The following is a 23227-nucleotide window of genomic DNA, read 5'->3' as shown; positions in this document are numbered from 1 at the left end:
TTGAATCGGTGGAGGCTGGTGTCTGTGGATCTCACTCGGCTTCGTTTGTCCTTCCTTCCTTTCTTCAGTCTCTCCTTTGGTCTCTTGAGGTCTCCCTGATTTTTTGGATTTGTTGGAATTGAGATGTTTCTGGGGTTGGTGAAGAACTCTGGTTGGTGGCCCGGTGGGTGGTGTCTGGTCGGTGCTGGATTTCACTTTACTTTGTTTTCTTTGGTCCTTCCTCGGGTCTCCTGACGGCGGTGTTCGGTTTAGGTGAACGGTATGGGATTTTTTTTAATAGGTTTTTGGTGAACTAACGAATACACACACGCACGCACGCACACATGCACGGACGCACACACGCACATACACATACTCACCCACATACAAAAAAAAGAATAATAAAAATTAAAAATTAAAAATTAAAAATTAAAAATTAAAAATTAAAAATTAAAAATTAAAAATTAAAAATTAAAAATTAAAAATTAAAAATTAAAAATTAAAAAATAAAATAAATAAAATAAATAAAATAAATAAAATAAATAAAATAAAAAAGAGCAATGATGATGACATTACCGAATGAACAATACTGAGCTCTTTTGAGAAGAAAAAGTGTTTCGTCTACGTATAACACGGTGACTGCCATGTTTGTGTACTGCCTTCCATACGTCTGCTGCACAATGTTGCCGCTCGTACACGATTTTGAAAACAAAGAATCAACTTTCGGTGCAGATTCCAAGTCAAAGTCAGGAAGAGTTGACGCTTAAAGTTGTTTGCGCGGATCTCCTCACCTCATTAGCTTCCCGTTTAGGTCCATGAGGCGTCGTCGAGCTCGTCTACGTTCCCCCTTTTGAGCTGGCAAACTTTTTGATGGGGAAAAGGTGGGCGGGGGAGGGTGAGTTGTGATTTGCTTGCTAATTGTTAACAACGAAGGAAGAAGAAAAACAACAACGGAATGGGATTGACTGCAGGGGGGAAAACAGCATTCATGCATTTGCAGTGACTTTTTTTAGAGGGTAGTGAACATTTCGACTCCTCTTCGATTCCGTTTATGGCACTCGTGCGATGCATTCGGGGTCACTTACGATGTTTTGGTAAACAAATAAAGACACAACTCCAATGAAGAGTGCGGCCACTCTGAATAATGCCTTTTATTTTGGCACCATTAAAAAAAAAAAAAGTCAGTGGATGTCAAGTTTTGGACCGAAGAAACAAGCCGGATGAAATCCAAAATTTGAATTCAAGAGTCCTTTCCTTTTTCTGTCTTCGTTTGTGTTTGGGCAGAAAAACTCAAACAAAAGGTCAAAAATCAAAGTAGCACACATTTAACACTCAACACACTTTTTTTTTTAGGGAGGAATGCAAAGACCTCAGGCCGCGCCCATACAAACACACTCACATGCACACACACACAATTGTGATTAACCGTGTAAACAATTCAAATCAAAACAACACATTTGATTACACGCTTTCAAATAAACAAAAAACACGCTGAAATATTAAAATACCTAATTTCCTCAAATAGTGGCCATGTATTTACTCAATTCACTCCCCTTTTAGATGAAAGCATTTGTCACCATCTACTTATCTGAATGCGGCAAGCCGTAACAGCTGTTAAGTCCCTCCCTCCCTGCCTCCCCTTATTCCCTGGGTTTATTTGCTCAAGTAGTTATTATTTGAGGAAATATGGTAAAAAATGAGGTGCACATTTCTGATTTTGGGACATGATGAATTCCTGATGGTCTTTGCATTCGGATGGGAGAAAAAGGCAGGAAAATGGAGGCCATGTTGTGATGATGATGATGATGATGATGTGCTTCTTCTTGCCACAAGTGTAAGGCACAGGCGCACTTCCTCCTCGAACAAAATGTGCAAGAAACAAGAAGGGGTGAGCACAGCTGTCGAACGAGGGGATCGCAGTCCAAACAATATCCATAAAATGAGCCCTCGGGAGCAGGGATTGTGGCACAAAAAAACATTTTGGCACAATAGATGCTGATTTCACAGTCAAGTCAATTACATTTTTTTTTGTCAGAAATGTTGTTTGCAGCCAGCCCGAGTGTCGCCCGTAGCTTTGTAATTCGCCGGAACATTCACTGGGCACGCTCCACATGGGATCGAAATTCCTCAGGCTTTCAGCCTTTCTTTTGTCATTTTCCTATTAATGTTTAATAAATATTAAAAAAAATTGTGATCGGATGAGGAACACATATGTGAGTTTGCTTTTTCCAAGTAGGAGTGACCCACGCTGGACAAGCCAACAATGTATTTATAATACTGTACAGGGCTTAAAAAATGAATTAGACCAATCTGTCACGCTTTAATGCGGACTCTTTCCCCCCAAATTTTTTGGGGTGCTCTTGGTGTGTTGGAATGAAGAGTGAATGAATTAATTCACCTATTTGTCTCATAGACTATCCAGCGTCATGGAGTACTTTAATGCAGACTCTTGATTTTATTGCACTTTTGAAATTCCACCATTTTGAACAAGAATTAGGAACTTGATATTACCAGAATTCATGCCTAAATTTGAGTCTGCAACCTATTTATCCAAGTCTGCGACCTATTTACCTAAAAAAAAATCTGTTTTACCGTGTCAAGGTTGAGGAATTTCAAGTCAATTCACCTACTTTATAACCAAATGTGGGCCAGATGTTTATTTGTTTATGAGATTTAGTGTCATAACATGCTTTAATGTAGACATTTTCAAAAAAATCTGCACTCTAGTCTCCACATTCTGCTGTACCACATTGAACAGAAATTAAGAATTATAATATTTTAAGCAAAAAGCAAAACATTTTAACCAGCCACCATGTAATAGCGCTCATCCAATGTCATGGGATGCTTTAATACGAACTCTTTCGAGTTCAGTGTGCTTTTGACATGTTGCCATTTGAACAAGAAGGAGGATTTTCAAAATGAATATAGCAAATTCCATCCATTGTCATGACATGCTTTATGTTGGCTCTAAAAAAATGTCAGTCTTATGATCACAGTTTTGAAGAGAAATCTTTTATACCCAAATTTGAGCCGGCCACCTATTTATTGCATAGTGCTGTACGTCTGGAATCATGAGGTATTTTAATTCAGATTCTTTCATAATTTTAGTGGACTCTCATAGTTCTACCTTGCTGAAAAATAAGTAATTTCTAACTGGGTGAACCTTTATATCACAAAATTTGAGATTGCCGCCTATTTGACTGAGAGAACGTCTAAGAATCATGACCTGCTTTAATGCGGGCTCTTTCAAAATTTCAGCACGTTCTCCATTTTCCAACATTTTGAACAGGAACATCAACCTGAATTACCCACCATCTTGAGGAGCATCTGTCATCATATGCTTTAATGCGGACTATTTCAATTTCAGGGCACTTGTGACATTCGACTTTTTGGACCAGGAATCTTTTGTCCCCAAACTTGAGCCAGGCACCTATTTTTGGCTGAGAGAGCATCCAGCATCATGAAGTGCTTTAATGCTGACACTTTCTGCTTTTTCCATTTGAATCATTTTTAAATTTGAAAATTCATGGATAACAAAAATTACATTTCAGCATTTAGCAAAGATTTACATTAGGGTGGCAGTTTAATGCATTTGTTGAACGCCTCATGATCCAGTAAATCCTTGCAAGTAAATTAAAACAATTCCAAAGCGAGGATATGAGTGACGGGAGAGTGGGCGGGGCTCGGTGATCACCCGAGTGGTTCTGGCATTCAATCCGTGTTTCTCAACTTTCTGTGTTCATGTGATAAAACGTGTGTATGGCAGTTTTGGGTCACGCCATTTCAAAGCAATTATTCCTCTTCGTTATTCCCAATGGTGCGACTTCGTCCGGATCAATACACATTAAAAAAAGAGTCTCAGTCTAGCAGATTGAATTCCCTTACGTAGAAAGCGACAGAATATGACGTAATAAATACAGCGATCCAGAGGCTTTGTTTTCCCACTTATTTAGAAAAATACGGATCAGGGCCTCAAAGATCAGCCCGAGGGACTGTTCCGCGTGAGACTCCGTGAGTCCGATGTCTCTCGTAATGTCGTGCTCGGTAGTCCTAGAGGCAGACGTTGTTGCTGATTTGGCAGGTGGAGCCGGTGCCGGCCTGGGAGAGGAAAAGTCTCCCGTTGGGGCAAACGCAAACCTCGTAGACCGTCTGCCTGTTGCCGGACGACGAGGCGCTGGTGGACGCCTTACCCTCCGGGAGGCGCATCAGGCGGATTCGACGGGCGTCCAGGGAGATCTGGAGAAAAAAACAACAACCTAAAAATCAGAAAACTCTGTTGCAAAGAGCTTACCAGAAGGTCTTTGAACTTTCCATGTCATGCTTTCCTTCCATTTCATTAAGTGGGTGAGGATTTTTAACCTGAATCCTCCATACTCAAATTTGAGCCAGCCGCCCATTTGTCTCAGAGGGCATCCAACATCATGAAGTGCTTTAATGTGGACTCTTTCGATTACAGTGTGCTTCTAACACCCCAGCATTTTGAATGAGGAGTTTCAAAGAAAAACCATCTGTTTCATACCTCAATTAGAACCACAACCATGGCATGCTTTAATGGAGACTCTTTCAAAATGTCAGTTCACCCTCCAAGTTCTACCATGTTGGACAGGAAAGAGGAATTTACCCTTTTTAACAACAACATTGAGCCGGCTACATATCATGTCTTACAGAGAATACAGTATCGTGATGTGCTTTAATGTGGATTATTGACAAATTTACACACTTCACATTCTGCCACTTTGAACAACAGAAACTGAAATCACTTGATTTTATACCCAAATTGTAGCTAGCCGCCCATTTTGTCTCAGAGAGAATCCAGCTTCCTAATATGCTTTAATGCTGACTCTTTTAATATTTTTTTTGCTTTCGACGTTCTATCATTTTCAACAAGTTATTTTTATACCTGAATGTGAGCCAGCTGCCTACTTGTCTCAGAGATCATCCAGCATCCTGTTGTGCCTTAAAGGATCTTTGTGCAGTTTGTCACTTTTTCTTTTTTTGTTTTTTACTCACGACTGCCACCTCTGGCCCAAAGCGCAACTGCGGCATCTGTGTCAGGCTCGTTCATGGTGCGCGTGTGAGTACGTGCACGATCTAACAAACGCAAACATGACTTCAAATGAGGTAAGAAAAACACCGCCCCTCCCTTTCCCAAAGAAACTGTGGAGTGTGCGCGTCCGCACACTCTACTATAAAGGGAAGATAAAAGCTGATAGGTGCAGTCAGAGTAAAAAAGTTAGGGCTCTTTGTACCCATCTGGGCATTTAAGCTTTAATATTACCTTCTTAAACGGCTCAATGCACCTTTAACGCGGACTCTTTCAATTTAAGTGACCTCTGGACTTGTTATCCATTTTGTACAGTTTGTGAAGTCTAAATATTTGCAAAGCATTGGGACTTTGTGTTGGTCTTGGAAAATGGCAGATTGGATTGACACGTAGGCGAAGCAGATAAAGTCACTTAAAGGAATAACTTTTTTTTTTTAAAGAAAGAAAATGAAAACACCTCCTTCCTCCTTTGAACCTCAGTTCACATTTCACCTGGCCTTTTCTTCACATTCTTTCTGTTAAGCTTCTTGATTGTTACTTCAGCCAATGTCTCCTCGGTCTACTGTAATTGCTCTCCAAGCAAAGTCTGCTTCCGGCCGCCCCCGCTGCTCACTTGCTTTTTGTTGGCCCCCGCAAAGACGCGGCTGAATCTCTCGACCAGCTTGCTGGCTAAAGAAGCTGTTGCGTGAATGTAAGTTGCAATTTCCTTTCATATGAAACAAGTTGCAATTTATTTTCATGTAAATATTTGTTTATGTACATAAAAGAGAATGTATTGTCTCATGAAACAAAAAATGTAGTATATCGCGTTTGTGACATTAAAGAAAAAGAAAATATATCCCAAGAGAAAGAGAAAATAAGATGTCTGCATGACATTATGTGTATGTTTGCATCACATCCAATTCTTCCCATTTCCACTCGCTCCGAGCCAACATCGATTGCGGCCTCCTGTGGGACTCGCACCTCGTTCGTGACAAGAAAAAAGATGACTAAGGGTCTGCTCCTGATGCCCATTAAAAGGTAAAATGCCGCCTCGGAGCGGCGCCGGATGACCCGCGACGCCTCGGAAATGTCGCGCGACCTCCTCCTCCTGACAAACGGTCGAGCCACGAGAGACGGAGTGAGGCGGAGGTCGCCGCGCGGAGCCGTGAGCCAATCAGTGAATGGCGGAAGGTCGTAATTCTGACAAAATGCTTCCTGCAAAAGCGCCGCTAAAAGGGAGTCATACGACGCCTGGATGCAAGCTTTCAGCGTGGATGCACTCCCTGGAGAAGCGATCCAATTTTGTGCAAGGTGCTGGAGGTGGAAGGTGTTTTTAAGTAACATGGAAGCTAATGCATACAAATCATCGAGCGAGACAGCGAACAACAACGCTGTTGCTCAAACGCTGCCTCGATTTTCATTGACAATAAAAATCACACAAAAGCAGGCATCATTAGTACTCAATCTCAACGCTGGTAGTTTAAAGTTTTTATTAGGGGTGTCAGGTGATTACAATTTTTTATTGTAATTAATCACATGACTTCAATAGTTAGCTCATGATTCAACGCAAATTTTATATCTGTTCTAAATGTACAATAAAATATTTTTTTCCTAAGTTTCATACTTTTAACATAAAAGTGTGTGTGTGTGTGGGGGGGGGGGGGGTTAAACTAATAGAAATATGGCTGCATCTCTTAGTCATTGATCCAGTAATTTCAAAATAATTTATAAAATGTACTGTACTGTATAAAACGAGTTGATTTGTGTTGAGGTCATTTTTCTGCCACTAGATGGCATAATTGCATTTGTAAGACGTTGGTGACAGCTCAGTGCATTTTTCTTTTCATATTAAGAGGTATTTAATCTTTAACATGAAGTAACTTGTGAAATTCTGCACATTTTATAATTGTAAAATACAACTTGACCCCAGTTTACACAAATATGTGCATTATTATTACATTTATTACTGCTAAATTCGTTGCGACTGGAATTCCCCCAGCTTTCCAAGTAATGGGCGGTCATTAATCAATAAAATAATAATAAAAAATTAGTGGCGTTAAAGGTACTTTAAATTAACTGAAAATTAATGCACTAATTTTGACACCCCTAGTTTTTACTAATGCGTTAACAACAGCATAGCATCGTCTCATGTCTCGGTGCCCTGCGACTGACGGGCGACCAGTCCAGGGTAGAACCTGCCTCTCTGTCCCAATACTTTTGACTACACAGCCCCCCAAAAATGACAAATGATCCCATTTCTTAATTTCCTTTTGTCCTTAATGGGTTGATGTTGAAAAATGTGCTACGTACGGCGTATTACGCAATCATCATTTTTTAAGTAATTAATCACGAGTCCCAATCTTCCTTCCTTTTTGTCTGACGTCCTCCCTCTGTCCTCTTTCTGTCTCCAACTCTGTGCTTCATGTACATTTTTCCCGCTCACTCATCTTCCACGCCGATCCGTTCCGCACATCAGCCGACGCTGATAAAAGGATTTCCCTCCCTGGCTCTGCGGCAGTGGCGTGGTGTCAGATCTGTTTCACATCAGCCGAGGAGGATTAATGGGGGGAGGGGAGGGGCCGCCAATAAAAAGTCTTAAAAAAGTTAGTTGTATACATTAAGACCTGCTGCTGCTGGTATGAGCGAAGAGGATGTGGAGGAAGGTGACCTTGGCACTTTGTTTGTTCCAATTAGAAATCGGAAAGTTCATCTGGGCTCTCACACCTAAACTAAACGTTGTAGACTCAAATTTTGGGCTGTATTTAGTGTATAAAGAAAAAGAAAAAAAAAGAAAAAAAGAAAAAAAGAAATCGGACTAAATACTAAATATTGTTTGTGTACATTTGCTATAATACCGAATATATATATATATATATGCGGCCTCCTGTGGGACTATATATATATAGCAGTAGGTGTGAAACTCTTCTTCGTTTGTCTTTATGATTGCATTATACCGCCCCTTGGTGGAGCAAGTAATGACACCAAAAGGAGTTGCACTGAATGAATCAAGATGCCTAAAATGTTTAAAGGACAAGTGAACATATTTTTTTGTTGTTGACAATAACATGTTCTATGCAGCCCAACCAGTCTAAATTTGGTATTCTGGTTAATATTGTGTTGGTGGAATATGAGTAGCAGCAAAATCCACCAGTTTTTATCAATATTAGAAAGCGGCCATTTTGCCACTTGCTGTCGACTGAAGATAACATCGATGTTGCTCAGGTAACAACCAATCACAGCACAGCTTCAGAAAACAGGTGAGCTGTGATTGGTCATTGCCTGAGCCCTGAGCAACTGTGATGTAATCTTCAGTCGACAGCAAGTGGCAAAATGGCCGCCCCCTAAGATGGATAAAAACGGCTGGATTTTGCTTCAGAACTCATATTCCACAAAACGTTATGTTTAGACTAGTGAGGTCACATATAACATATTATTGTCAAGAAATGTTTAAGGTTGACTTCCACTTTAATTCTCTCTTTAAGTATGTTATTACAAAGTTTTTATTGATGGTTTGATAGCATTGCCATTCATTTCAGTGGGGAAAGATGACATCATTTTTGGGGGTATGTTTTTACATAATTGGCCAATAAACCCGGTTCAGATTCCGATACGACCGTTATGGCTCCCTATTGGTTGTGCTAATATACTGTAGGGTACCTCTCCGTCTTTGGACTCCAGTCGCAGCTCGTTCCTGCAGATGGCTTTGATGTCCCCGGCCTCGGCGAGGATCTGGATGCCTTTGGGGGCCTCCATGAGCAGGGAGCGGGTGGGCGACTCCAGCCTGGAGGAGAAAACACAATCCAATGTCAGTCATCGTTTTTCAGTTAGAAAATGTATGTATGGAGACTTTCCCCAAATAGTGGACAAATAGACATCAATAGATTTTATTGATGTTTTAGCGAAGCTTCATATAATTTCTTCTTGGGCTCCCACCTCCTCTTTGTTCACCTTTAGGCTTGTGCAGAGAGCTTGGTAATGCAGAGGGTGCTCAGTTCTTCGCCGAGGTTCTTTGTCCGCTCGGCCGCGTTCACAAAAGCCCAAGGAAAGCAATCAGCCGCGCGACAGAGCGGCCCAGATTGCCATTTAACCTGTGATTTGCTCCTGCGCTTATATATTTATAAGTCCAAAGTGTTCCCGTCGGCCTCGGAGGACGACGCGACCAAGGGCGGAGGATGCAAAACAGACAAGAGAGGGAAAAGGATGCAAGGAGGCGGCAAATTCTTATCATGTCAGAGACGTCCAATCATTTCCGCTTTTTCTTTTGCCGCGTGCGTCCCAGTACGGTCCCGCGTGCTGCGTCTAAAAGTTATTAACCTTAGATTCAAGTTGCAGATATGAAGTGTTGAAAGGATGATGAAAGCTTATCGATCGCTGAGGGGAAATGAGATTGGAACAGCGAGGAAACAAGGGAACGTTTTCATGCGTAAAGGAACGAGGTCGGACGTATAAGTATAGGTTGATGATACCGTAAATTAGTAATAAGTAAAACCTTGAAAAATAAAGCTGAACTCAATATTGAACTTGCTCTTCTTTAACAAGACGCTGAATGGCAAAATTCACAACAGGTCATTTGAGCCATGAATCAAGCGATGCATTTCCGAGGATGTCCTGAGATTGCACTGAAAAGCTCAGTAGCCTTAACTTTTGTGTGAGCAGTGCATTTCTGACCATTTGCTTTGAAACTCTTCGGTATTCACGGCACCAACGTACAACGCGATCAATTTCTTCTCGTTTTGCGTGTAGTGTGAGATTAAAGTGTCGTCCGCGTTTGCAACATTTCTGAACTCTGCTAATCGTTTTTTGTTTTGTTTTCTTTGGCGTGGGCTAGCGTGAATGCTAATAGATGATGTGGATGCGAGTGCGGGGGTGACGGGAAGGACGCGCTTGCATCACACAGCGAGCGAGTGAGAGAGACATCCTTGGTAAAGGAATTGAACTGAAAATCAAACCGCCGTGCGTGTGTGTTTTCTGTGTGCTTTTTAATTAATCATTGTAATTAATGGGACCTAGATGAGGGCAGAGGTTATGCGATTAGATTTTAATTTGGAAAAGCAGCGCGGAATGCTAATTGGCAGGCCTGTTTTATTAAGATCCATGAACTAGTGGGGGGGGGGGCCTTTATCTGTAATCAACAATGTTAACAGTGTATTAATATATGTCAACAACAACAAAAATGTGAGGCAGACTAGGCAGAACTCGTAAGTGACAGTATTGTGGTAACAGCTGCTTTGCTGCACCCAGTGTCGGTATCAGGTGTGATCGGGCTGCCAGATCGCATCGGGGCCGCGTACCGATGACGTCATGCTACAGGATTGGCTGGAAATTATCTGGTTGACGTCTCAACATTGGATAAAGAAAATATTAAGGATGTCATTTAAATAACAAAATGTATTGACTGAAATTGTAAAAACTTAAATAAATCTAAGAATATATAAGCAGGATACTTTAAGATTTAATAAATATTGAAATCGATTGAATTAATTATAAGTGAAATAACATAAAAATAAATAAATTGAAAATAATGTAGATAAAATAGGACTTAAAAGCAAACAGTTAAAGAAATATTAACTCATTCACTGCCATTGACGGCTATAGACGTCAAAAATTAGTTTGAACTAGTTTCACATTTTTTCCCACTTTTGTTAACAAGAGTATAAAAACCTAGAAAAAAAGGTATTGTACATTTAGAACAGATATAACATTTGTGATTAATCTTGAGTTTAAAAATATCATTAAAAATTTTGAGGCGTCAGACGATTACATTTTTTAATTGTAATTAATCGCATGACTTCAATAGTTAACTCATGACTAATCACATTTTATATCTGTTCTAAATGTACAATACTTTTTTTTCTAGGTTTTCATACTACAAAAGTGGGAAAAAATGTAAAACTAATAGAAATAGCCTATAGTCGTTGATGGCAGTGAATGAGTTAATAATCTAAAAGCTATACACTCAAATTAATTTGCTGAGATGTGACAAATATTGTCAGTTTCGATTGCTTAAGTGTTCCTATTATGACTAAGACTGTTTTTGTGATGTATTGTGATTTGAGAACAGCTAAAACAGAAACCAAAGCAAAGTGATGTGCACATCTGACTTATGCATTAAAATAAATACATTAAATGAAATAAAATCCGAGTCGTGCATTTAAGTAGCGCTGCTGTACTGACGTCATCAGCACCATCTGGTACCCACACCGACACAGGGCGCTTGAATATGTGCGGAATACAATGAAATCTCACAACTATCAGGGAATATACAGTAGGAGATAAATGTGCCCCTTAGTGTCATAAAACTCGGTCCACCAAAAAGGATATCATGATTTGGGGCTGCTTTGCTAATACCGACGCATGTTGTCTTAAAAAACAATTTTCCTGCCAAACGTTATCCAAAAAACAACCCTGACAATGCCAGCCGATTACGAGTATTTTCACTTGTCTTTCAAGGCAAACTTTTATTGAATATTGTGTGCTGTGAATAAACAAGAACGATTTCTTTCATTAGAAAAAAGTATGTTTCTACCTTATTTCGTTCTTTAGTAATCACCATTTGAAAAAAGATAAGCAAGCGAAAATGGATAAAATAAGGAGAAAAGATAAATTTTCTGCATTTTGACAGTAATATTTTTTATTTAGTGACACTCTGGGAATTTGATTTAATATCCTTGAAAATGTTCTATTTCCTAAGATCCGCCATGTTTTCATATCATTTGATACCCGGGGAGCCTATTGAAGAGAGATGCAATGCTGCCATCTGCTGGCCATAGCTAGTCATTCACAAAGTAGCACTGCACAAGACGTCACACTGCAGTTTGAGAAAAAAAAAACCGTAGTTGACGTCAATTAACGTTATCGGGATCAGTCATTGGGATTTTAGTGTACTGTACGTCAATAAACGTTCTTTGCGGCAAAAGAGTTACATCCATACAGGGTACATTGAGAACAGATTGCGGAGGTTGCACTGTGTTGTAATTGAAGTCTAAAAGTGCACTTGACGACTTTGAAGCCTTGTCGGAGTTTCACTTTGAGCGTCCTTAAGTTTCGTTGAAGGCTGTGGACGATAAATCGCCCGTCCATAAGGCCGGACTCCAGGGACGATCATCATCACAGGTTGGAGTAAGTCTATCAAAGTCCGTGCCACGCCAAACAAAACACAGCATAAAAAAACCTCCCTACTTTCTTTTATTGCCTCTTGCCCGCCACCCCCCTCGTCACTTTGCGCCTTATTGCCTCATAAATATTGCTTTTTATCTTGAGCTCGGGATTGACATCCATCAGAGCGCGCCCACGCCGCCATTTTATTTTGGCACAAAGTCGTTGCCGTGATGCAAGGACACACGCAGACGGATGCGTCGCTTAGAAAAGTGACAGCTCCGAGAGATATCTCCGTGTAAGTTTAATAGGAGAGCCTCGTGAACGGGATCTCGGAATGTACCTTCAAGACTGATATGATGACAATGACAAGTCCCGCAGAATATTTGCATTTACATTACTGAATGTGGACCAACAATTGTTCTCATATCTTTCCTGTTCGGTTTCCAACCATTCATCCATTTAGCGGCTAAGTTGACTTTTGGCGAGAGAAGAGGGGCCCTATATCCGCAACGGTTCAGCGTCTTGACTTAATCTAACCAACCGCCTCCTTGGACCTGATGAGGCGGCGCTGCAAAGTTCTCTGACACAGTGAAATCATATTAATAAGATCTTCGTCATCAAGAAGTTCCCCCGTTGTTATTCCCCTCACGCTCGCGTTTCCTGGATGGCAAAAAGGCAACAAAAGCTAAAACCCTCGCCACTCTTTCCCGACTTTCATCTTTTGTCTCATCTCGGTCTTGTGCCTCCTACACTCACGCACTCGTCACTCTGCGCCATCCTTTCCCCGCCGCACGCTGCTCTTCATGTTCCAGCTCGTTTCGCGCTCGCCTACTTTTCAAATTCGCATCAAAGGCCTGACACGGATTGAAGCGCACCTTTTGTTATACAAAGTACGAGCCACCCAAACAAGCTGAGCCCGCCGCACACAAGTTGCCTTTAGGACACACAGGAAATGCTCCAAAGGACTTTGATCTCAGCGTTCTGACAGGGCACAGTTGACTTCTGGGGCAAGAGGAGCGAGCGGGTGACACCCTGGACTGGTTTCCAATCAATAGTAGGGCACAGCTGAACTTTCATACCGATAGACAACTTCAATAGGCACGGGCCGACTTCTAAGCAGCGCACAATCTGATTGGCTGCTTGCAGCGATGAATAAACAAGATGCCACCAATTAACTTTTTTTCCTCCTTCTTGGCAAGCAGAGAGGGGAGGGGTGAGCAGTTGTGAGCAAGACGAAAAATACAGGCATGCCTCTTTTGCTCTGATTAATGTGCATTGTCCTAAAAAAAAAGGTGTAAAAATAAATAAATAAATAAATAAATAAATAAATAAATAAATAAATAATAGTACCAGCGGGTACTAGTTAGCTCGAAAGACAGCATGGGTAGCCATTGGGTCTTTTCTAAAAATAGCTCACCAGTAATGCGACATTGTTATTTACTAAAAATAATTAAAACAGAATAAGAATGGTAACCGTGCTTGCGGGCTTGCGTGGGTTTTCTCCGGGTACTCCGGTTTCCTCCCGCATTCCAAAAACATGCATGGCAGGTGAATTGGACACTCCAAATTGTCCATAGGTGTGATTGTGAGTATGGTTGTTCGTCTCTGTGTGCCCTGCGATTGGCTGGCAACCAGTACAGGGTGTACCCCGCCTACTGCCCGAAGCCAGCTGGGATAGGCTCCAGCAATTCCTGCGACCCTTGTGAGGACAAGCGGTACAGAAAATGGATGGATGGATGGATGTTTTTTTTTAATGTATTTTAAATTAACATGCTACATGTTCCTTCTGTACCAAATCTTCTACATTTTGTCATTTTGTTTCTCAAAAGGTAATTTTAGTAAGGCTGGGTATCGATTCTAATTTCCTTGATTAATTCTATTCCATCCTTATGCAAACTTTCTTTAGAACCGCGAGCGACTGACATCAGATATGTGACAGCGGCCTACGCAACGTTCACAAACATCAGACACACGCCTGCCTCCGCTCATTAAAGCTGATGTACTCCATCTCAAACACAGGTGCGATGTCGCCACATCCTTAACTGACGTGTGTGTACGTGTTGGAAGTGGGACTTTTTTTTCCTTTTCACAATAACTCACCGCAGCTCCTTGAAGGGCTCGGCCCGGACGTGTGGCGTCTCCACCGACTTGCTGAACACGGCTCCCTGGGCGCCTGGAAGAAAACAAACAAAATGGGAAACAGCTGTAATCTAAAAATGTGTCAATCAAAGAGGGGGAAAAAAAATCTGGCCACATGGTGTTAGCATTAGCATTAGCATTTTAGCTTCACAAGTAAAAAAATGTGTATCTCTTCAGGTTCACACAATATTTTTTCTTCCTCATCTTATTGATCCATATCGGTTTGTAATCAATTTTCTTCATCACTGCTTGCATGCGTTGCACATATACCGACCTGCTCTACTCGCAAAGTTGATAAAAATGCCAACATATTTGAGAACTGTTATCAGTTTGTACTCAACTTTCTTTTTCATCGTTTGCCTGCCTTGCACGTACTCCTGCTTGTCAAGCTGATCAAATGCAAAAATAATTCAACACCTGCAACTAATGTCAATTTAGCATTATTATCAGTTGGACAGGTTTTTCTGACATTGCACACACCCACTCTCACTACTCACAAAGTTGCTCAAATGCAAAACGGAGTAATTCTTAAACAAACAATCCAAAGCAGTTGTAATGACTCAATTGTTAAATCTCCGTTTTAAGCTTTCTGCCTCACTGCTTGTCTGCTTTGTATACACCCACTTGCTCCACTTGCAAAGTTGATAAAAACCCAGAAATAATTCACATATATACTCAGGTGTATGGTATTATATGAATAAAACAAGTTTAACATTTAGCTGAAGTGCAGCTGCATAAAAGGAACACATTCAAGTCTTTTTGGTCGCTTAAGCTGCGTTGAAAATGAAAAATAAAAAATCTAACATCCGCGTAAGCTTTCATCTCACCCCGCGCAACCTGTCAACCAAAAGTAGTGCTTTGTATTCAGTGCTGCTTTTTAGAGACACAATAAAAGCATCCCTATGCTTTTTATTCCAACAGATGGTTGCGGAGCTGATGAAACGTTATCAGAACGTACACACACACACGCGCTTGCTAACGATCATTTTTGTCACTTACGAAGGACTTTCATCAGCGCGGCAATTCACGTAAAAAGGCAACAAGTGTTGTACTTTTCGTAATGTGGGCATTAAGCGCGCAGGCGAGCGTGAAGAAACAGACGGTGGCGGCTGGCGAAAAAAGAAAGAGGGGCTTGTAAAAGCTGCACTCACATTTTAAGTGCTGTTGTTGTTGTTTTCGAAGGGAGCAAAAAGAACAAAATACGCTTTTTTCTTCCGCATGTCTGAACATGACAGTTTGACGCATAACGGCAGTATTTTGCTCACAACAAGATTTTTTTAATTTTTTTTATTCACGGGTAAGTTGGAGCCTATCCCAGCTGGCTGGTTGTCAGCCAATCACAGGACACGTATAGACAAACAACCAATTTCAAAAAATAATTTCAAAACATTTCTTATAGTCGACCTAAGGTGACGATAGCCAAATTGCTGATGTCATTAATTTGTCAACTCACTCACTAGAGTCGAAAGACTTCAGTTTTTTTTTTTTTTGCAGTTCATGCTAAAACAGTCCTTCTGTGACTCTCCAGGTAACTTTTTTTTATTTTTATTTTTTATTATAGTAGAATAAAGAGTAATTGCCCATGCACTACAGTAGGTGGCAGTGCTGCTATGCACACAATAAGTCTACACTTCTTGTAACTCACACTGGATGTTTTGTTTTGGGCACAGTTACAGCCGACATTCATTTAGCCAATAAACAAGTTGTTGATCGAGCAGCGCACGTCCGCATTTCATCATCAAGCAGTCGCTCCAGAACATCCTGTCTGCTCTGTTGCAGGAGGGCCTTTGGTGAATTCACTACTTGACAAACGACGTGAGCATTTAGCTTGTTTGTCAGCTCACGAACTCTGAAGTCAACCAGGTTGAGTAGTTTTACTTTATTTCATTTTTGCTATAAAGTTATTCAGGACTGGACTGGCATTTTGACTTAGGCTAGCTGGCCCAGCCCGATTCCTGACCGCCCTTGGCTACCACGTAGTTCAGTTTGATCTCTATATTCTAAATTGTGTGCCGGTCTCTCGGGGTAATATGGAGGAAAATAATCATTGAAATAGCACCAAATCAGCCCCAACGGACACAGGCCCACCGGGCATCTGCCTTGAATGCCAGATGGCCAGTCCAGCCCTGAAGTATTATATAAGTGTCATGACAATTAAAACATGGCCTATACACTTACGGAAGGACTAACGATGGCAACATTGGAACAAATAATTACATTGACATTATTTCCTATGGCCAAGAATGGTTTTGAAAGTAGAACAGAACTTGAAAGTCGCTTGGCTTTCCTTAAGCTTTTTTGCTCTGGCTGAGTTAAAATAATAAAAAAAAACTTGCCCCAAAATATCATCTTGTCAGCATTAGCACTGTGCTTGGACGTTGATGGAGGGTGTTTACCTGCATTAAATGTCAAGCATTATTGACACGTTTACGCCGTCTAAGTGTTTGGCCGCCGCCGGTTTTTATTTCTATCCCGCCCGCATTTTCCCCGCCAACAAAAATCTGCCGCCTGTGAAGCGATTTCTTGATTACATGCTTGCGCCCACGCGTTCCGGGGTCAGGTGAGGAGAATGAATGATGCTATTAACAATGAATGCATATATATGTGTGTGTGTTTGTGTATTTGTAGGGCAGCCAAACATCATCAGTTCTGGCCCGAAGTAGCTCAGCGATGATGAAACGCAGCATGGAGAGAGAGAGAAAAAAATCCCCTACAGGAATATATCTAGTGATTGTGGATGTGGCGGTTACACAATAACCACATTTGTACTCGCTGTAAACAATCACAGTGCGGCTCAGCTTCTGACTAGCATTTGTCACGGCAAGCGATACGATTTTGCCAGTATGTCAAACTCGATGCTTGTATAAAAATCCATGCAGCATGAAAAAAAAGAAAGAAAAAACTAGCGCTGGGCTAATGCTACTCGGCCTTTGGCTAGTGGATGTCAAGGCTAACAACTCTGGCACTGAAACAGGAGTTTGAGGGGAAATAATGTTTTCAATCCTTTTCCTATTAAACCACACTAAATTCTCGTGGTGATAAATCCACTTCTTCTTTGATGATTAAAGTTTTGGATTCACGCTTTCCACTCTCAACTATTCTCATCTCATTCCCTAGTTTGCTCGCTCGGTTTTCCGTGCGCCATATTTCTTAATAGTCTTCCGTTTTTAGTATTGCAGTCAGCCCGGAGGTGAGGCCCCGAGACCTTTGCTAATAAATGCTCAACACACCCTGCTGAGGGGCTTTGCCACTTTCCTCTTTACCCTTTTGGGAGCCTTAACATGTCTGGAAATATACAGAGATGGGAAGTACTCTACTTGAGTAATTCTTTTCAGTACTTTGTACTTTCCTGAGTATTTATTTTTTAGACTACTTGTTACTTTTATCTCTTACATTTTAACATGAGTATCTGTACTTTTTACTTGATACATTTTCAAAACAATGTCGTTACTTTTTTTTTTAAATGCATGAAAACGATTAAAATACTTTTTACTTCTACTCGTCAAGTACATTTCAGAGCCTGTACTTTTTTTTTAAACTTTTGAGTAATTATTTGAGTGAGTATTTTTACTTTTGCCAAAGTGGATTTTTACACAAGTAATTGTACTTTTACTCAAGTAGAGAATGTCAGTCCTTTTCCCATCTCTGGAAATACAGTACTTGGAAATTCACTCTGTGGCTTTACTTGGAAAGTTAAAAATAAATAAATCAGACCCTGATACTAATTTCACCCATGAACAAGCAATTGAGATGTCATGTTCATCTTAGCAGGACGCTCGAGAAAGTCTCAAAGACCCATGTGTGAAATTGAACAGGAAGTCAGCCATTTTGGTTTGAAGCAGCCATTTGGAACAAATATGGAACTGAGCCCAAATTGCAGCATCAAATGTTGCTGATTATTTTAAGGCTTCACCTTGAAGTGGTTTGTACAAACACAAAAGAGCGGAGTGATTCGTGCCGCGCTGGCGACGAATACAAATATTTTATCCTCGCTCGTATCATCACTCGGCAACAACTGCGTTGACAGCGACTGTGAAGTCAAATGAAAATATGTCTCGTAAGAACACTTTCTTGTTTCTTGTCGACAAGTTCTCCCTCCCTCTTTTTGTTTTCCTCCCCCTCCCTCTACAGTATTTCATTCAAAACAACCAACACATTGAGGCAGCAACCACTGCAGTGGAGTAGCGTTATGGAATACAGTGGTTGGCACACGGTTCATAATTGCCTTTGCATACCACAAGATGGTGGCAAGCACCTTTTCTCTGGCCTAACTAAATGTAGCTCATCTCAGTCGCTGACAGCAAGATTTTCATTTTAGACGGGCACAAAAACAGCAAATAGGTGAGTGAATGCCAAACTACGACTGAATATGCGATGTCATTTTATTGTGCCACCTGTTGCTAGGCAGAATTTACATGGCTCAATTTTAACTGCCTCGTGGGACAATGGGAAAAAATGAAAAATACTCACTTCCTTGAGAAAGTCACTTAATCCAAGGATTGTTTTACAACTAGATTCAGAGGTTGCTGCTCTGTATTGTATATAAAATACATATAGGCATTTCTGCTATATAAAGCAACAGAGTCTCTAATTGGAAAGAATGATAGCGAGTGGGACGTTTGATAACCCCTCTGCAAAATGGGGCCTGGCGGGGCCGTCGAATTGAAAGGGGCGCGTGCACGCTGATTAGCAATGTGTGTGCGTGTGTGTGTGTTTTTAAACTTATTCAAATTCAGTCTGTCTTGGTGCAAAAATAACATTCATGAAATAGTTTGGGAAAGGAACTTATTAGACGGGTCTGCTCCATAACAAACCCACGCACGTTTAAAATATTCTTTGTCATCTGTCTTGTAACACACGCACGCACGCACCCCCGCACGCCTGCTTGCCCGCACGCCCGCACCCCCCCCCCCCCCCCCACACACACACACACAGTTGGGTTTACATGTCTAGTGGGGACATCTCATTGACATAATGCATTTCCTTGACCCTTACCCTAACCCCGGCCATCAAAAATGATTGCCTTAAAGAGGTTTGGACGCATGGGGACCACCAAAATGTCCCCACAAGAACACATGGTCCCCACAATGATAGTAAAAACCCAGAAAATGGTCCCCATGATGTGATATTATACCCCATCCCCCTCCACACACACACACACACCGTTTTGTTTTACTATCTTTGTGGGGCCGTCTCATTGACATAATGCATTTCCTAGCCCCTTCCCCTAACCTCAACCATCAAAAATGATTGCCTACCCCTATTCCTTAACCTAACCTCACTATAACCCAATTCAAACCTAAACTCTAAAACCTAGTCTTGACCCTCAAAAAGAGGTCTAAATTTGTGGGGCCCAGCAAAATGTCCCCACATGGACGGGTGAGCCCCATAACAAGACCACACCCACACACACACTCTAGGGTTAGTGGGTGTTATGTGACAATAAAGACGGGAAGGAACAAAGACAAATACATGAAGTTCTTTGTTCCGATCGACTCATTTCAAGGAACTCTTGTCACATTGCAAAAAGTACACACACATCCCAATCATACCAATTGAGACTAAAAAAAAAAACGTGGATGGTGTCACTTAAGCCATTCAAGCTTTAACCTCGGGTGCAATCAGTCGTCATCTGTGCCTCAGCCGCCGGCGATCAATGTAGACGAGCCGCGTTTACGCCTCGGCTTCCTCTTCCCTCGTCTTCCTCTCGTAAACGCGTACCGGGAGCCTTTCCCTACCCACGCGACAATCGATAAAAGCCATCTCGCCGTCTAATTTCCGCTTCCGCCGGCCAAAACGGGACGCCGCTTTAACGGCAGATGATTTCATCGGAAGGTTTTCCAAAAATGTGACCGCGCTTGATGATGCTTGTGTTATCTTTTCATCTTCCTCTTATCCTCACCATCACTCATCACACACCGCATTGTTGATCTTCAATTTCATCAGTCTTTTTTATCCCCCAACTTTTATTTCCACCCACCTTCATGCATTCTTTTTCATTCTGGTTGCTTCTCACTCAGTCACACTATCAGGATAAATCAGAATCTCATGAAGCATGCAGAAAGTGATGTGGATAGAGCTTAGGTGGAAAAACGGGGGTGGGTGCAAACATGAAAAATATCCCCCAAGATTCATAAACATTAATACTCAAATTGAAGTGGTTTTGTTGATCCATGGCGGGGCCATTTGTGGTGCAGAGTTGAGGCCACACTATTATGGAGAAAATCAATTGTTACAAACAACTGAGTGAACTGAATTTGCATTGGCCGAGCTGAATAACCATTGGATGGATTTGTCTATTATTATGATCTATTATTAGTTGTGTATTATTCATCATTTATTATTGTCTTATTCCTCAATAACTTCCTGTACATTTATGAATAAGTAGAGACAAGAAAATCATTATTTCAGCATACAACTATTTTCGTGACATTTGAAATGATGTAATAAATTAGTATATCATCACTGCTATGGGAAAAACACTAATTTCCCCCCATTTTTTTATTATATTTTTAGGTTTTTGGAATGTCTGCATTCAGTTTCATCCTAAAACCAAAAATATTTAAAAAAATTAAAAAAAAAAAAGAAAGAAAGAAAGAAAGTGTTTTTTTACATAGCAGCGACGATATATTACACTCCAAGCAATATCTTTAAAAAATAAAATAAAAAAACATTGTCAATGAACCACTTGAATGGTTCAAGTCCAGATGGCCGAATCATGTATTTTGCTCGTAGATTGATAACCTGACCAACCATCTGTTCCCTCCAAAAATGTTCCTGTGGAAGACATTTCTCGGACCATTAAGATCACATCTACCCACCTCTAAGCTCCATTGCCCGGGCTGTCAAAAGATTTCCTTCTTACACATCGTTTTTTTTTTTTTTTAAAGCCCGTTGTGCCGTAAATCCTTACGCCATTTAAGAGTTGTCAGGGCAACTCTGCAAGGTTTACCCCAAAACGTCAGCCGCTGTTTTATCCGTCTTATTTCTTTTTTAACTAGTCTTGGCATCAACCATATATAAACATGCTGACAAAAAAAAAGGAAGAAAAAAAAAAGAGTCAGCCAGCAATGTGCTATTTCTGTCTCGATCTGCAAGAAATTATGTTCAAAGCGCAGCTGCTGCAAGAAGACGTGACATCTCTGGCTAATGGAAATTTGCAAGCGCAAACACAGGATCAGATAATGTCTGTACACTTGGTGAAGCAGCATTGGGTTCATCATCCAAGATTATTAATGTGCTGTGTCGGGCAGAAGACCGTAAAAAAATTGGGTGGGGGACGTTGGGTAAAAATAATCATGATTGCCTTCTGCTTTAGATTTGCCAACTGGAATCCGACAACCACTGATGAATATATTTGTAGAATAGTTGTACATTCAAATACTGAACATCGAATGTGCGCCGAATGACCGGAATATCTATTAGATTTGGTGATGCAGCGTGTGGTTTGCCACCCAAGTTTATAAAAAAATATAAATACATATGTAAACATTAAGATCAAAACATAAGCAATCAAATCGCAAGCTTCGTGGTTGTTTGAAGATGAATCAAGCAAGCGATTGTCAGGCATAAAAGAAAAGCGAGAAAAAGTGCAAAGATGTCTATTTCAACTGTGAATAAAAGACGACAAAACGGCAGCGTTTGGCTGAGGAATTAACACGCCGTAGTCTAACCATCAGCCGCTAAACGATGTCGTTATGTCAATCGGTCCGAAGGGAAAGGCGTCGGCGAAAAGCGCATCGTCGGCGAAAAGTATTTCGTCATCAGCGTCCCCATTTCAGGGATGAAATATTGGAATACGTCTGGAAACGACATCTCTGTGTTTCACCACCCCCGGAATGAGGCTTTTCTTAACGGGTTTGGTGCCATTAGCCGGAAGCCAGGTTATGCATGCCAAATTCTACTCCACCCCCCGAGCTGAAAAGGCAGCAGGTGGCCCAATGGAGGGGAAATTGGCGGCATCCATCTGGCCCTCAGCTCTACCCTCTTCCACTTGCCATGGAGAAAAAAAATGACATCAATCTGTGAGGGGAGCCACAGCATGGAAGGATGTATGGCTACGAATTTTCTCGCTACTCCTCACTCAGCACTTTTTGCAAAAAGTTTGGCGACTATCCTCTATATTCTTCCTTCGCCTTGATAGTGAACCCCATTTATTGTGAGGGAAACATTCCATACCCACCTGCAATACGGAACATTTCAAGCTATAGACTGACCATATATCAAAACACTGGTTATAATTAGGGGTGTCAAAATTAGTGTGTTAATTTTTAGTTGATTTCAAGTACCTTTAACGCTATTATTTTTTTTAAACGCACAATAAATGACCGCCCCTTACTTGGAAAGCCTGTACTGGGGGAATTCCAGTTGCAACGCAGCAGACACGCCCGCGTCAAAATTTAGCAATATTAAATGTAATAATAATGCATATATTTGTGGAGACTGGGGTCAAATTGTATTTTACAAGTTACTTCATGTTAAAGATTAGATAGCTGTTAATATGAAAAGAAAAATGGCACTGAGCTGCCACCAACGTCTTACAAATGCAATTATGCCCTCTAGTGGCAGAAAAATGACCTCAACACAAATCAATATCACACTCGTTTTACAGTACAGTACATCTTTTTAATTTTAACTAAATTTTATGAATTATTATGAAATTACTGTATCAATGACTAAAAGATGCAGCCATATTTCTATTAGTTATTTTTTTTTTAACAAGAGTATGAAAACAGATTTTTTTAAATACATTTTATTGTACATTTAGAGCAGATATAAAATTTGCTATTGCGTAACTATTGAAGTAATGTGATTAATTACGAATAAAAATCGCCTGACACACCTAGTTATAATAGTTCACCTTTGCCACACATTAAAACTTCAACTTATAACAGCACACTTATACTCATTAAAATACACTTTTGAAAGTATTGTTTAGCGCCTGTTCGCACTCTCTCGCGAATGATGAACGCTGCATTTCGTCTT

The 23227-nt window shown here is 40.8% G+C and overlaps 1 protein-coding gene across 3 annotated transcripts in view; it reads right to left on the bottom strand.

Moving 5' to 3' along the window:
- Positions 1 to 1101: 1101 nt before the first annotated feature.
- Positions 1102 to 23227, bottom strand: part of sgcd (sarcoglycan, delta (dystrophin-associated glycoprotein)) — a 134018-nt gene continuing 111892 nt past the window's right edge. For all 3 annotated transcript variants that reach the window (XM_086057854.1, XM_086057855.1, XM_086057856.1), the window contains 3 exons: positions 14204 to 14276; positions 8663 to 8786; positions 1102 to 4215 (listed from right to left, as the gene is read on the bottom strand). In XM_086057854.1, coding sequence (XP_085913980.1) covers positions 4030 to 4215; positions 8663 to 8786; positions 14204 to 14276 — 383 coding nt within the window. In that variant the 3' untranslated portion in view covers positions 1102 to 4029. The remainder of the gene's footprint in view (positions 4216 to 8662; positions 8787 to 14203; positions 14277 to 23227) is intronic.

This window comes from Leptonotus elevatus, chromosome 16 (assembly GCF_054856555.1).
Source record: "Leptonotus elevatus isolate MCC_2025b chromosome 16, RoL_Lele_1.0, whole genome shotgun sequence".
NCBI lineage: Eukaryota > Metazoa > Chordata > Actinopteri > Syngnathiformes > Syngnathidae > Leptonotus > Leptonotus elevatus.
Note: the sequence above shows the minus strand (reverse complement) of the source record. Positions and strands in the feature narration are given on the sequence as shown.